Genomic DNA, 16,014 nt, shown 5'->3' with positions numbered 1-16,014 from the left:
TAGGATTAAGAAACAATCAGTTTTACTAAGAGATTTTGTATTAGACTAAGGAGGTGCAAGTAGAACTATTTTATTTCATTAGTATTATTAAGTAAGTTAAGTTTTTGGCCCATGGCCCATTTAGTAGTAAGAAACCCTACTATATATATTTGTATGCTGCCTCCTTAATGAACAAGAAGAAAAGTTGTTTTATTTTATTGTCTTTTTATGCATTCTTAGATCTAGGTTTAGAACACAAGTCTATCATTGATGCTCTCATTGATCCTTCTCAACCCTTCCATGGCTCCATCTAAACCCCCAAACCCTTCATCTAAAGAGATTTTGGATGAAGCCATTCAAATCTCCACTCTCCATATCAATAATGCTTTGGCTGAAAATCAAGAGCAAATGGATGTTAGGTTTGCACAATTTTCAGCAGCATTGGCACAACAAGTGGGTGAAATACATTCAAGGCTGGATAATGAAAAAGATGAGGAAGATTCTAGGTTTGAATCCCTCATGGCTGCCCTTGCTAAGATTTCGGTACAGCCATTAACTCTTGCTGCTGCTGTTGCTGCGCAGACTGCGAGTTCTTCGGGCATGGAGGTAAATTCTTCTACCATTTCGTTCGGTTCCCCGCCTTTCACTCACGTGCTAACACCGTCTCACTCACCGCTGCGTTCAGCTACCACCCACCACCACCCAGCCACCCAATCTGCTGTATACACACCTACAGTTCTTACCACCGTTCCACCATCCATATCCAAACCACACATGAGCCCACCACCACCTGTTTCCACCGTCCTCACAGCACCCCCCCCCCCCCCACAACCACCTTTCACCATGTACCCTTCCTACATGCCACCCCAACTTGTTTTCATTCCCCATAATCTCCCTAATCCTTTTCCCCCACCTGACCCATTTCAAATTCCATACCATAATATACCCCCTTACCACCTATGAGATCCCCTAAATTAGAGTTGCCTTTGTTTGATGGGTCTAACCTTTTGGAGTGGCTATTCCAAGCTGAACAATTCTTTGGGTTTTATAATCTCCCACCAGAAAACCGTTTATCACTTATTTCCTTCTACATGAAGGGTGATGCCTTAGGCTGGTTTAAGTGGATGTATCAAAACCGGTTATTGACTGATTGGAATTCTTTTACAAGAGCTCTAGAATTGAGGTTTGGTCCTTCTACATTTGAGAACCATCAAGCAGAATTATTTAAATTAAAACAAAGTGGTTCGGTGATGGAATATCAAACTCGTTTTGAACAGCTTGGTAACAAAGTGGTGGGACTGCCAGCTGAAGCTATTCTCAATTGTTTTATTTCTGGTTTGCAGCAAGAGATTCAGAATGAATTAGCAATTCACAAACCTACATCAATATCTCAAGCCATTGGTCTTGCTAAATTGATTGAGTAAAAAATTCAGACTAAGCCCAGATTTCCTAAACTTTTTTCCACTCCTTATCCAAAACCCAACTTACCAAATTCCAACCCTTCAATTTCCAAAAACCAGAATTCTGTCCCCAAACCCACCCTTTCCGCCCAGCAACCTCCCAATTCCCAACAAACAAAAATCCCAATTAGAAAATTAACCCAAGCCCAACTTCAAGAGCGTAGGGCCCAAGGCCTTTGTTTTAATTGTGACGAGAAATTCTTCACGGGTCATAAATGTACCATCAGCGGGTTTTTTTTACTTGTGGCTGATGAAGAAATTAGTGGTGACCTAACAGAATTGGTAACACAAACAGAAGGTGTAGATGAACAAGAGTTAAGTGACACCTATTTCCAGCTCTCCCCACAAGCAGTTACGGGCCAATTTTCACCCCAAACTCTCAAATTCAAAGGATCCATTTCTGGCCTACCAGTTATGGTTTTGGTTGACACAGGCAGTACACATAACATAATGTAGCCACGAATTGCTCATCACCTAAGTCTCAAAACTACTCCAATCAATCAATTCTCCGTCATGGTGGGCAATGGTAGTCACTTGCAATGTGAGGGCATATGCAATAATGTGGAGATACTATTGCAAAACAAACCTTTTAACCTTCCCTTTTACCTCTTACCTATTGAAGGGGCTGACATTGTGTTAGGCATGGTGTGGCTTAGAACCCTAGGACCCATCCAAGCTGACTTCTCTATTCCCTCTATTACTTTTCAACATCACACCAAATCCATCACCTTATCCGGTGACACCACATCTTATCCAACTCAGTCCACTTTCCACCAACTCAAACAACTTATCCATACAGATTCCATTGCATCTTTTCATTTATTACTTATGGAGCCAATTACTACCTTGTCCAACACTCCGCAAAACCCACCAAATCTCCCAGAACAACCCCCTTTACCTCCGCCACTTACCCAACTCTTAACAAAATTTCAGAGCATTTTCCAACAACCAACAACATTACCCCCCCATTAGAACTCATGACCACCACATTAACCTCTTACCCAACACACCCCCTATCAATGTTAAACCTTACCGTTACCCCCATTCAAAAAAAGACGCCATGACTAGCTTGATCCATCAAATGCTAGAAGATGGAACTATCATTCCTAGTACTAGCCCTTTCTCCTCACCCGTCCTACTTGTCAAAAAAAAAAAGATGGTACGTGGCGATTTTGCGTAGACTACCGTGCTTTAAATGCAGTGACAATTAAGGACAAATTTCCTATACCAACTATTGATGAACTATTAGATGAGCTTGGATCAGCTTCAATTTTTACCAAGATAGATCTGTGTTCAGGTTACCATCAGATCAGGGTTGCATCGAAAGACACATATAAAACAGCTTTTCGCACTTTTGATGGGCATTATGAATTCCTAGTTATGCCCTTTGGGTTAACTAATGGCCCCTCTACGTTCCAATCGGCTATGAATGATTTATTACGACCCTACCTACGCCGCTTTGTTTTAGTTTTCTTTGATGACATTTTAATTTATAGTTCCAATTTTAGTGATCATCTTAAACATTTGCAGGTGGTTTTTCAGTTGATGCAAGATAACTATTTTTTCTTAAATTTTTCTAAGTGTGTGTTTGCAACTAAACAGATAGATTTTCTCGGTCATGTTATTTCATCGAGTGGTGTTGCACCCGATTCAGAGAAAGTAAAAGCTATTCTAGATTGGCCACTGCCACGTTCTCTCTCGGCACTCAGGGGATTTTTGGGCCTCACCGGATTTTATCGTCGTTTTGTTCAAAATTACGCCACACTCGCCGCTCCTCTCACCGATCTGTTACGTTCCAATAATTTCAAGTGGAGTACAGAGGCCAGTACAGCCTTTACAAATCTCAAAAGCAAAATGACCGACATGCCGGTCATGGGACTACCTAATTTTACAAAGCATTTCAATATCGACACTGATGCCTCCGGCGTTGCTATTGGGGTAGTGTTATCTCAAGAGGGTCACCCAATTGCTTTCTTTAGTAAAAAAATGTGTCCGCGTATGCAAGCTGCGTCTGTCTATGTGCGGGAAATGTTTGCAATCACCGAATCTGTAAAGAAATGGCGTCAATACCTCATAGGCCACAAGTTTCACATATATATTGATCAAAAAAGCTTAAGAGATCTATTACTGCAGCGAATTCAGACACCAGAACAACAAAGGTGGACGGCTAAACTACAGGGTTTTGATTTCGAAATTTTTTACAAACCTGGTAAATCCAATGTGGTTGCGGACGCCTTAAGCCGGAAGTTTGAAAAAGAAACACCAGTCTTGCTAGCTCTTTCCTCCCCGATGCCGGATCTCTTCAACACCTTGAAAAGGTTTTACAAAGCAGACATGAGTGGTCAGAACTTAGTACAAAAGGCGAGTCAGAACCCAACAGATTACTCAGTATCCCAAGGCCTACTTTACTACAAGCACAGACTTTTCATACCTGATTTGGGACACCTTCGGCAGCAGATCTTAGCAGAGTACCACAAAACACCGGAAGGGGGACACTCGGGAGTAAAAGCCACCTTAGCCCGCCTACGTTCTTCCTTCTGTTGGCCAGGAGTTTCCCTTGCAGTTAAACAGATGGTTAAACATTGTTCTAACTGTCAACACAACAAATATGATACACAAAAGAAAAAGGGACTTCTACAACCATTACCAGTACCAGAGAGAGTATGGGAAAACATTACAATGGATTTTATCACCAACTTACCTAATTCACATGGCCACACAGTTGTCTGGGTTCTTTGTGATAGACTGAGTAAGTTCGTCCATTTTATTCCGCTTCCGACACACTTTACAGCACAGGATCTGGCAGCTCGTTTTACAGTCGAGATCTTTCGTCTCCATGGTATTCCCTGCTCCATTGTTTCAGACAGAGATCCGCTATTTTTGAGTAAGTTTTGGAAGCAGTTCTTCCAACTTCAGGGCACACACCTGAAATACAGCACTTCGTATCACCCAGAGACAGACGGACAGACGGAAGTAGTGAACCGTTCATTAGAAACATACCTGAGGTGCTTGGCGGGTGACCATCCAAAAAAGTGGCATAACTTTTTGCACCTAGCGGAATATTGGTACAACACGTCGTTTCACACGGCCATTCAGATGACTCCGTTCAAGGCTTTGTATGGACGAGACCCTCCTTCGCTTCTGACCTATATTTCGGATTCAGCACAAGATAGGACTCTGCATCACACCTTGCAACAACAACAGATCATTCTTGCGGAGTTAAAAACACATCTTAAACGCAGCCGTATCACCATGGAAAAACAAGCTAATATCAAACGAAGAGCTTTTACCTTTCAGGAAGGAGACATGGTTCTGCTGAAGCTCAAGCCTTACCGCCAGTCTACAGTGGTCCGTCGTGACTCCCAGAAACTAGCCAAGCGGTATTTCGGTCCGTATCAGATCATCAAACGCATGGGTACGGTGGACTATTTGCTGGATCTGCCGTCATCGTCTCGTATTCACCCGGTTGTGCACGTATCTTTGTTGAAACCCTATTACGGTGTGGATCCGGCAACTGATTTTAATCCCCTTCCTCATTCCGATTTGGTGGTGTTTTCAGCGACTAAGACTCCACCGCGCGGCTCTGACGTCCTACAAAACCAAAAGGCAAAGCTTCAAGATTTAACCAGCAACAACAAGGCAGTTATTAATGAGAAGGAAAAGGGACAGGAGTTACCTCTTACAAGAAATGTGGTAGAAGTGGCTTTGAGTTCAGGAACACGTTTAACTAGAAAGAGTTTGCAAAGAGGAGAAAAGGAGGTGGAAAGAGCAGAGAGAGAGGAAGGAAGCGTGCAAGAGAAACGAAGTGAGTTATCTGTTACAAAGGCAAGTGGGAATGTACTTAACCCTAATACTTTGTTACCAAGTACAAGTGGATGCATTGACCATCCTACCCCCCGCGTATCCAACGTTCCCCTTGCTGCCAGCAATAAAGTCCAACGCGTTTTCCCAAAGTCCAGCTGTGGCGCACCATGTAACGGCTCCCAACAACAGCACTCTGCCCACAAACCCAGCTTATCTCCTAACAGCCAATCAACTTCACCCATTCAGATTTTCCCTCATCTTCCAAAGATTTCCTCTCACCTTCCAAATAACTCTGGGCCACATAATACTTCCACCCACACAACAACTCACGAAGACAAGTCTGGGCCATTCAGCCGTTTCGGCCCACTCTCCAAACTCACTAATGCCACCGCCAGCCCAAACACCGAGTATCCTCTTTCTGACCCAAGATCTGTGAACCTTGAGGACAAGGTTCTCTATGGGACCCGGAGTAATGTTATGCAGCGGGCCAGGCCCAATAGGATTAAGAAACAATCAGTTTTACTAAGAGATTTTGTATTAGACTAAGGAGGTGCAAGTAGAACTATTTTATTTCATTAGTATTATTAAGTAAGTTAAGTTTTTGGCCCATGGCCCATTTAGTAGTAAGAAACCCTACTATATATATTTGTATGCTGCCTCCTTAATGAACAAGAAGAAAAGTTGTTTTATTTTATTGTCTTTTTATGCATTCTTAGATCTAGGTTTAGAACACAAGTCTATCAAAATCCCCAACGAATCTATCCTTCCCCAATCTGAACCATCCGTTAGCACACCTACCCTCATAAACAAATCTCCACCCTTGGTTAGTTCTGTCTTCCAACGTGATTTGGTGAGTTCCAAGACAATACAGCCTGTCTCCACTATTCCCAAACCTTCACACGTTTCCTTATGCGGTACAGCTGTTTCCCATAACACAAATTCCAACATTTCAAAACCTAACACAATTCAGACTTGGGCCTCCTCTTTCTGCCCCACCAACGCCTTTAAGTCCAACCTTGAGGACAAGGTTGCTTTTGGGCCCCATAGTAGTGATAGCAGGCCCATTCGTAACAAGAAGCAGCCTACATGGATGAAAGACTTTGTGCCAAATTAATATCTTTTTATTTAATTAAGTCATGTTAATTGTTTTTATTTTCTGTTGGGCTAGGCCCATTATTGATCCAGCAGAATACCCTTTGTATTTAAGGCACTTTGTTTGTTGAATGAAGTAAGAAAATATTGAAACTCTTATTTTTATTTGTTCTTCTTAGTTTTGTGTTTGTCCTTTGAAAACCCTAGATCTAGAAATTATAGTTGCATAAACCTCTTTATCACAGATATTCATGGGTGCATACTTTCATCTCGGAGACAAACCTGGATCATTATGATTATGTTGGTGTCATCAGAGTTTCTTTCTCATTCTAGTCGCACTTTACTTGCAGTGGAATCTGTTTCTTGATGGGCTGCAATCACCTGTTGTTTCTTCAAAATTACGGCCATGCTTAGATGAATCTTGGCCTGTAATAGTTGGCTACAAGTGTGTTAAGGAGGCTTCAATAGAGGTTTACTTATCAGAAGCTATTGACATGGTCAACTGTAGAATACCTTTGTTAAAGAGAATAATTGATGGTGAGCTATCTTAGTCCAAGTCAGTTTTATCTTTATGCATACTTCGTTTAAGGGAAATATTTGAAACTTGTCTGAGGGAGTTATTCTCAATTTTATTTTGTAGATGAGGCTGCGCTGGATGATGATAGCATTCTTCCTTTAAGACAAATGTTTGAAACTTGTCTGAGTGTTATTGCAGGCAGCTTTGATTAAGTATGGCATCCAGGAATTCCATTTGCAGGAGATTAAGAGTTTAAACCAACGGAAACTAATACATGCAAAGCTTGCATTTTCTCTTGAACAAATCATATTAATTGCGAAACTGGCTCTTGAAAGCAAATATGTTGATAATTGTGAAGCAAGCAAATCCATCTGTGTAATTGCAATAATATATTGCGTTCGATGTTTCCAAACTGTACTCAGCGATTGCATCTCCTGTTGCTTACTTCTGTTATGCCACGACATGCAGGGGGTAATACGAGCTTCTGTAACATGAGAAAAACCAAACAGAACTAAAAATTCCAGTTTTGGATATTAAAATGCCGAAGCCAGTGGGAGTAAGTGAAGACAAACATCCCGCACCTTCAGCTGTTGTGATGAAAACAGATGAGAATAACGAGGAGGAAGATGATGAGGAAGATGATGACAGTGAAGATGATTGGGATGCTTTTCAATCTTACCCAGTCTCTAAAAATGAAGGTGGAGATGAATCAAACACAGAGCAAAAGTTAAAGAATATTAGGGTGATCATTTATCATGGATGAAGATCATTTATCTTGAATTGAATCATAAGTCAAGTCAAGGACTCTTCAAATTCAATGAGGCAACTAAACTATTTAGATTAACATTTAACTTTCTATTTTCTCATATAAGCATGCTAGATATTTGCGTAAGGACACAAAATATCCCTGGTGCACATTTTACAAGATCGTACACACCTTGCAGTGCTTGCTTACTGAGAATTGATGGACCAGTCTTTTAAAAAGATGTTATTAGATGGTTACCAAGAATTTGGAAAGGTTCATGTACCAGTGCAAGACAACTTGTTTTAGGATTCAAGAAAGAAGTTATTAGATGGTTACCAAGAATTTGGAAAGGTTCATGTACCAGTGCAAGACAACTTGTTTTAGGATTCAAGAAAGAAGTTTGCAACCATAGATACGATAACTTGTCTCAATGAAAACTTCTTTCTGTCAAACTTTCACAGTGATCATAGGCACGACAAGAAAGAATTTTTCAAGGGAGTAATTGCCCGATTGCAATTTCTCATCTTAAATGTCTTCAATATGTCTTTTGCACAGATATGTTTTAGTGTGTGGTCCATCATGGGAATGTGTTTGCTGAGTTTAAGAAATTAGGTTACAATGGGTTAGATGAGGTTTGGAAATTAAACCGTGATTACTAGTTATTTAATAAAACATTCATAAACAGTGATATAATATCTTAATAAAATAAATGTATGTAATTCAACATAGCTTATTCAACTTATAACCTCTAGAAAACAAGATTGCAGGTGAACCACAACATACATTTACTTGAGGGAAACCTTAAAATAGTATATATCTTTTCCCTTTTACTTCCACTAACATTTAAGACCAACTTGTTAATAATCATTCAGAAAACAATGGAATAAGAATCATTCAACTAGACCTATAACATAGATTCTGGTTACAAATTTATAAAATGGCCAAAAATTCAGTCATAGTAGACTTCATGCGTGCCTACAATGTACTTGAAAAGAAAAAGTAAAACAACGAATACAATCCTTCACTAAGTAAGCAAGCAATTCATACAACACCCATTGTTTGGCACGTCAAAAAAAGTAAAACTCGCGCTAAACTATATTCAAATGAGAAACTTCAGGTAAGAGAGAGCATCTAAGTTGGCTTCCTCATGTTACGCCCAGCACGCATTACTTCATCCACCAATAGCAATTGAGATGTTATAACTGGCCTGTATAGCATTGAATTTAAAGTAAGAAACATGTAACTTAAAACAGCTGCTCCTTTTAAAGATGTGATTATAAATGGTAGGCAAAGGGTTCGGTTGGTACTTCCCCTTTTCACAGTTCTTTTATAACCCCACACTAGACGGCATGCTGAGGTCTCTAAAAACCAATTAAACTACATGCTACGTAAACATAAGAAATTATGTGGTTTGAAGGTGATGCAGGATATACTTTTTAAAAACCCATTATATTTGTGTGACCAATTTACTTTTAGTTACATTAGTGTCTACAAGTGCTTCTATCTTTTTCCTTTTTATTTTTTATATATTAGTGCCGAATTATTAGTTTTTTAACTTATGATTTTAGATTTGTGTGGTTATTTGCTTTCATTTGAGATATGTATTCATTTAATCATACATTTTTTATTTTATTTTTGCAAGCTTATTTGTTGTATGCATGACAAAATCTGGTTGGGCGGGAAAAAAAACTACAAAATCTATCCAACCCATGCCCACCCACCCTTGGTAATTATATTGGACTAGTAACTTCAAGATCTCAGTTCGAAAACCCAACGAAAATGAGGAAAACACAGGTGGACATAGAGTGGAAGTAAATTGACAGTGTCAAATAGTCGTCAATATAGAACCATACCCCGAGTTTATGATTTGGCGCTTCACAGAATAGTTGTCAAAAATACCCTCCATTTGAGGGTCTATAGGTTCTCCGGTGTTTAGGTTCAAACCAACAATATTCCCTCTGTCATGATCTCCCTGAAAAAAAACCATTCAGCAAGTGGATTATTATTAATGACAATATGTCTTCTAATTTATATGAACACTTGCATACAATCACATTAGAGGTGTGAAGAAGTATAATAAATTTAAAGGAAGCATACCGTAAGGGCAATAATCGCATCTTGAGTGTCAAGCCCAGAGTTTTCAGCAATTGTCTTAGGCACCACAAGAAGTGCATCAGCAAAAGCCTCAACACCAAGTTGTGCACGCTGTTTCAAAGTTACAAATATCGTCATTGAAATATTCAACTTACAAATAAAATAAATGAAACTTGGAAATCGTAAGTCATTTATATTACCCCTTGAACAGTTTTCTTAACTTCGTTTATGAGATGTTGTCTAGCAGCTACTTCAAATGCACCAGCCCCCTGAAAATGGGCAAAGAAATTCATTTCATGTCAATCACAAACACCATAAAAAAAGGTGCATACCAAAGTTCTGTATTGAAGGATATACAAATTCTGTAAGTACTACTATCAAAACCCGATAGAATAACTGATTAGCTAATCAAATAAAATCTTACCAAGACAACAGATTCATCTTCAATGGTATTCTTTACTGACCTCAAACCATCACGGACAGCGTCTTTAATCTGAGCTATTGTGTGGTCATTAGGACCTGGATCATATTGAAAGCATAAGCATTGCAGCTTAATCTCAGCTTAAATCCAACAATGGCAAAAAAAATGAAACAGAGGTTGTTGTAAAGATGTAGTGCGGACATGTATGTGTTAGGAAATGTACCTTTAATCAAGATTGTGCAAGAAAAGGGGTTCTTCACATTCTCCACAAATGTATATTTATCTTCACCAAGGACATGTTCATATACCAATCCTGCCCAACCAAGAGATTCAGGAGTCAAGTCTTCTACAGAGTTTACAGCCTCTCCTCCACAGGCCAAAACCAATCTTTCCATGTTTCTCCTCTTTGCTCGGCGTAGGGCAATTATCTAACACAAGGAAAAAAAGATCAACAGATAATATAGTACAGTTCGAGGAAAATTGTAATAGATACTAGCCTAAATTCACAACATTAGCAATATGCAATTGGTGATCCAGGTGTTCTAACAGTTACATTATTATTTGTTTTACAGTGTATATTTTTTGTGCAAGACAGTGGATGCGATTAAGAGTCATTCTTAAGAATCTGAATTGATAATTGTTTTAAAGCAATTTAGCAAGCATGTGAAATAAATGCTCATATGTTACTTACGCCTTCTCTTGCAAGCATGTCCAATGATGGGGGATCAATTCCTTTTTGGTTGATGACAACAAAACTGCTATCATTATCAGCACAGACCTGCACACATACAAGAATGAAGGCAGTTAGGCACGAGCAATAAGATCAATTTACTACTTTTTGCAATATAGCAGAAGAACAAAATGTTTGAGCGCATTCGAACATGTAAGAATCAAAACATATAAAGGGGAAGTCTTTTCTACCTTCCTTTTCAGTTCAATGATTTTTTTAACTTTTTCATCAACCTGACGCCTTTCAGCTATAACCATGGCCTCTCTCTGTTCAGCATTTGAGTAGAAAAAACCTGAATTTATTTCACTGAAAAGAGAAAATGTGACACTGTTAATCTCCATACACTCCACTCGCAAAGTTGTGTTTAATTTAATAAATGAATACTACGCAACTGCCAAATATTTTACATTTCTAATAACAAGTAGAGCATACAAAAGTTTATATGGATAAAAACTGTTGAAGCAATTCTTGTAAAAAATAGCATGATAGAGTAATAGAACAAAGGCTATTTTAATTTACGCTAAGTGAAACTAGCTGCAGCAACATAACAGATGACTTAAAACAAATTCAGTTCTTGTGTAGTGCACTTGATTAAAAACAATTTTGAGAAAGTGATGACATAAAATTCAGATCAATAGAAAAATAATTTTTAAGTGAGACTACCCAAATTTTCCGCTTAATCCAAGAAAGCCAGGCTTAATTTCAGGTTAACAAAGCCTTCCTCTGTAATGCAGAACAAACATGAAATTTATATTGATGATGTTACTTCATGAGCTCATAAATTCAGTTTCTTAATACTAGTATTAAGCCAAATACCAATTGAGAGTAACTAAATAATTCAAACATCAATTTCAATATTATTGTGTCCATGCACCAGGGAATATGTATGATAATGTCTTTAACTCTTGAAACTCACTGACATGTGTTTATAATAAAAGGTGAAAAAGAACCAATTGATTTCCATTATAGTATGACAAACACCTATGCAGAAAACATAAGGTAAAAGATATTATAGCCTGCCATCTAAATATTAATAGAATTTTAGAGAAACTAAAACTTCCAGGATACCTATTTTGAAAGGGTTAACACTATCAATTGCATGGCATTAGTATAAGTTTATTTCAATTCTATTAACTGATTATATATTATTTACATCTGCAACTCTTCTTTATTTTAGTTTTATTAGGCAACTGTTCAAGTGAAAAAACTATTTTAGCTCATAAATCAATTACCGGTTGCAATTTTTTTATTGAATATACAGTTAGAATGTACCTTTTCTTGTGGAGGAAATTTGTGAGATACCCTAAGCAAATGGTAGGATCCAGATTCAAGTATCTTAGTTTCATTCTTATTATTGATACTAGGGCAAAGGGGAAAGTTTCTGCATTTAACATTCTTCCAAAGACAGTAAACAGAAATCGATGTGCTAAATTCTCTTCTCACTTGGATACAATTAAAGATCATTCTGCATGATAATGATTCACTAAATTCCAATTGATCCACAAGTTCATCAATGCCATCCACAATAACATCATAGTTTGTCACCTGGAAATCCAAAATAATAGAAGTTGAGTTGATTACCTTTTTTCGTATTCTAGAGATACGTTGCACGTCAAGATATGACAGTTCTCTGCACGTCGCTTCATATCAGGGTGTCGAGAACCATGATCAAGGACAAGACCCTCAACCTAGAAAATATTGATGAACTGAATCATTGCAAGATAATAATTTGGGAAACTGTATGTAACCCAGTACATAAAAAGAACTATAAGTCTTAAGTTAAAAGTGACCAAAAAAGGGCAAGTTATAGTTAAACATGGGTCACTATTTGCGTTATTGTAGATTGTACAAGATGAAGAATGAATTACTGGGCTTATCGAAACCATCAAGGCAACATACACAATAAGAGAGAAACCTGACAAGAGATAAAGCTGAGCAGTTTTCACTCAGCTTGGCGACCAAAAATTAAAGAATGTCAAAGATATTAACAAACGCACTAGAAGTCTGGACCTAGAAACTAAAGTCTTTTGGCATTTTGTAATATAATATGTAAGTACAATCAAATGTAGCAAAACATACAACGTAACTACAGCAAAACTATAACTGAATGCTTTCATCACAAAGTAGATTGCTTTTGATCAAAATTACCAAACAACAGTCCCTTCCATTATAAAACAGTTATGCATTAACTGGATTTCAATTTTAGCCAAAATATGTCCCGACTGTTTTTCAACATATACAGATCAGGACAATGATTTTAGCTAAAACAATGCATCCATGCTAAACAGATACTGCTTACTACAATGACTGAAACTCGTTGGAAACAAAACAGACTCTTAATTTGCTAGTAAAACTTATGAGTTGATACGCATCAACATTCTAAGATGTATACAAGTAATATGAAATTCAGGAAACTGATCAAATTTAAAACAATAATATACAAAGAATTCATTGAACACGTTCAGCAGAAGAGTGGCATAAAACATACCAAACGTGTGTCAACATCAAACTTTTGCCGCATGTGCATAATCTCAACCATAAACAGATCAATTGCTTCCTCAGGCTTACGGATGCATAAAACCTATCATAACAAATTCATTGAACGCCCATTTGTAAAAGGTCAAAAAGACGAATAATGAAATAAACACACTAACTTTTCATAATTAAAAGGACTCAACAAATATCAATATCACATTACGCACTCACCGCATCAACAACTATATTTGTCAATTGATCAGCAAGTGCCTCATACAACTGCAAATGAGAAGGAAATACAAAATAATGAGAACATATAGCTATCTGTCAAATGAAAAACTATGCTGTTGAGTTATTTGTTCAATCTATCCACAATTACCAAATTTGATCAACTGCCATCTAAAACAAGGATAAAATGAAATAAAATGCACCTTGGTCCTCACTGTTGTTCTTGCTACCATCTTGAGAATCTCTTTGTCAGGCTCGTTACCCATGACAACAGGAGTCTTAAACTTCTCAAGAAATTGTAGAGTTGCTCTCTTTGCAATTTCAAAACCATCAACCAATACACGTGGATGCATACCTAAAATAATAATATATCTCTTAGCATTTGATGCAAAGTAATGATGGAAAATACACCCACAGATACAAAATGTTTTCATGTGGTGCAAGTGAAATTAAATGAACAACTTCATAACCAATCAACAATCACACAAATGAGCAACAGGGCGAAAAACTCCCTAACCATCATCAATGTAACGCTCAGATTGTCTCATAAGTTCCCCAATGAAGAGGACAGTAGAAGTTGTGCCATCTCCACTAATGTCATCCTGTGCAACCGCCGCCCTAGCAATCATAATAGCAGTCGGATTCTGAATTTGCTGTATAGCACCAACAAACAAAACCAGTTCAGCATTCCACAAAATTTTCAACAGAAAGAAACATGCAAATTCATTTCATTTTTACATAACTGTTTCAAACTAAACATAACCGCAGACTATTCACTAGTGACACATACACAAATACCAAACACAACACTAACATATCAACATAATTTGATAAGATAGAAGTAATTAAATGAGCTTATTTATAAAATATTTATCCAAACACACATAATACAATAAAGCACCGACAAAAACTCAACATTAATTAGCAACTGTATACTTTTCGGATTGGCTTATTTGAGCTTATGTTACGCCATAAGTTTTGTGACACCGTTCAAAAGAGCTTATTAAAACAACTTATATAGTTGTATTCATAAGCTTTTTTGAACTTATTTTTATAAATTCTCAAAAATAACTTATAAGCACTTGTGCTATAAAGTCCCAATAAGCTGTTTGTACAAATAAGCTACAGCAAACTAACCATTTCTATAAAGTCCCAATAAGCTGCTGCTTATACAAATAAGCTACAAATAAGCTACAGCAAACTAACCATTTCTATAAAGTCCCAATAAGCTGCTGTTTATACAAATAAGCTACAAATAAGCTACAAATAAGCTACAGCAAACTAACCATATCTTTCAAAAGAGTGTTACCATCTTTGGTGAGTTTGATATCACCAGAACCACCAACGAGCCTGATTGAGAGATTGGAGAGTTAGGTTAACAAGGTTTAGAAATCAAAAACGGAAATGAAAACGGAGAAAGTAGAAAAGTTATTACATTTTGATAGTGCCTTTAGGACCGAGATTGGATTTGAGAACATCTTGCAAACCCTTAGCGGCATTGATGTTCATGTGAAGTGCCTCCGATTTGTTCAGAACTTCTGCATTAGGGTTCAACATTCGAACAGACATTTTCGCTGTTTTTTCTGAGTAAAAGGAACTGAAATCGATCAGCGTGATACTGAAATGGAATCGATCAGCGTCGTGAAAGTGAAATGGGGTTTAAGGGTTTGGAGTTGCAGTGAAGCTACTGTGTTTTGGATTTGGGTTGTAGAAGTAAAATACAATTGGTAGAAAAATAAAATTTTCTAACATTAAAAATTTTAATAGTGTATTTAAAAACTCGATAATGCACCAAGGTTCAGTGGTGATTGGCGCTGACTAAATCGGTGGTATATAAAACCAAAAAAAAAAACTCCAATATGCAACTATAGTGACTTTTAAAAAAAAAAACTGTATGAAAAAATTTATCTACTATTCTACTATAAATATAATAAAATAAACGAATATCAAAATTAGAGTATAATTCTAATTAAAGTCCTGCATTAGTTTTCAAATTTTAATATCGTTTAAATTTCATTAACATTTTTAAATTCTTTTTACTTCAAATATTTTTTTAAAGGAAATAAACTTAAAGTCTCATTAATTCAAATATAATTTTTAATAGTAAAAACTCTTATAATCGTTAAAAAAGTATATATGGGGTAAATAATAATGAACTTTTTATATTATATAATAGTTTTAGTATATATGGGGTAATAACAATTAAATGTGCGCTGAAGTGAGTTTCTTTGTTTTATTCTTTTTTTTAATGTTTAATTAATTGTTATTAGAAGTGTTTATGATTTCTCTGTTTTATACTTTTTCATGTCATCATGGCTATTAGCAGTTGAAAATGTGGTAAAAATACCATTGTGCAACTGCGGTGTATAAGGTCGTAGTCGGTAGGAATTCTGTTATAAATACATCTCTAAGCAATGCAAGATCTAGCAGGTGGGATCGTCGGGGACTATATGAGTTTCGACCAAGCTC

The 16,014-nt window shown here is 37.1% G+C and overlaps 2 protein-coding genes across 2 annotated transcripts; one reads left to right on the top strand and one right to left on the bottom strand.

Annotated features, from left to right (window-relative positions):
• The first annotated feature begins 279 nt into the window (after positions 1-279).
• Positions 280-942, top strand: LOC131648686 (uncharacterized). Its single transcript, XM_058918420.1, has one exon. The coding sequence runs from the start codon at positions 280-282 to the stop codon at positions 940-942; it is 663 nt and encodes a 220-aa protein (XP_058774403.1).
• Positions 943-8,487: 7,545 nt separating this feature from the next.
• LOC131649516 (T-complex protein 1 subunit zeta 2-like) lies at positions 8,488-15,271 on the bottom strand. Its single transcript, XM_058919276.1, has 15 exons — positions 14,981-15,271; positions 14,832-14,895; positions 14,063-14,198; positions 13,749-13,900; positions 13,549-13,596; positions 13,331-13,423; positions 12,424-12,530; positions 11,034-11,148; positions 10,804-10,890; positions 10,336-10,540; positions 10,116-10,210; positions 9,892-9,960; positions 9,695-9,802; positions 9,451-9,569; positions 8,488-8,804 (listed from the first exon to the last, which is right to left on the bottom strand). The coding sequence occupies exons 1-15, from the start codon at positions 15,112-15,114 to the stop codon at positions 8,729-8,731; spliced, it is 1,608 nt and encodes a 535-aa protein (XP_058775259.1). The 5' UTR covers positions 15,115-15,271; the 3' UTR covers positions 8,488-8,728.
• Between the last annotated feature and the right edge of the window lie 743 nt (positions 15,272-16,014).

The sequence above is a fragment of the Vicia villosa genome, linkage group LG2 (assembly GCF_029867415.1).
Source record: "Vicia villosa cultivar HV-30 ecotype Madison, WI linkage group LG2, Vvil1.0, whole genome shotgun sequence".
NCBI lineage: Eukaryota > Viridiplantae > Streptophyta > Magnoliopsida > Fabales > Fabaceae > Vicia > Vicia villosa.
The sequence above is the reverse complement of the archived record's forward strand: the minus strand, read 5'-3'. Positions and strand labels throughout refer to the sequence as shown.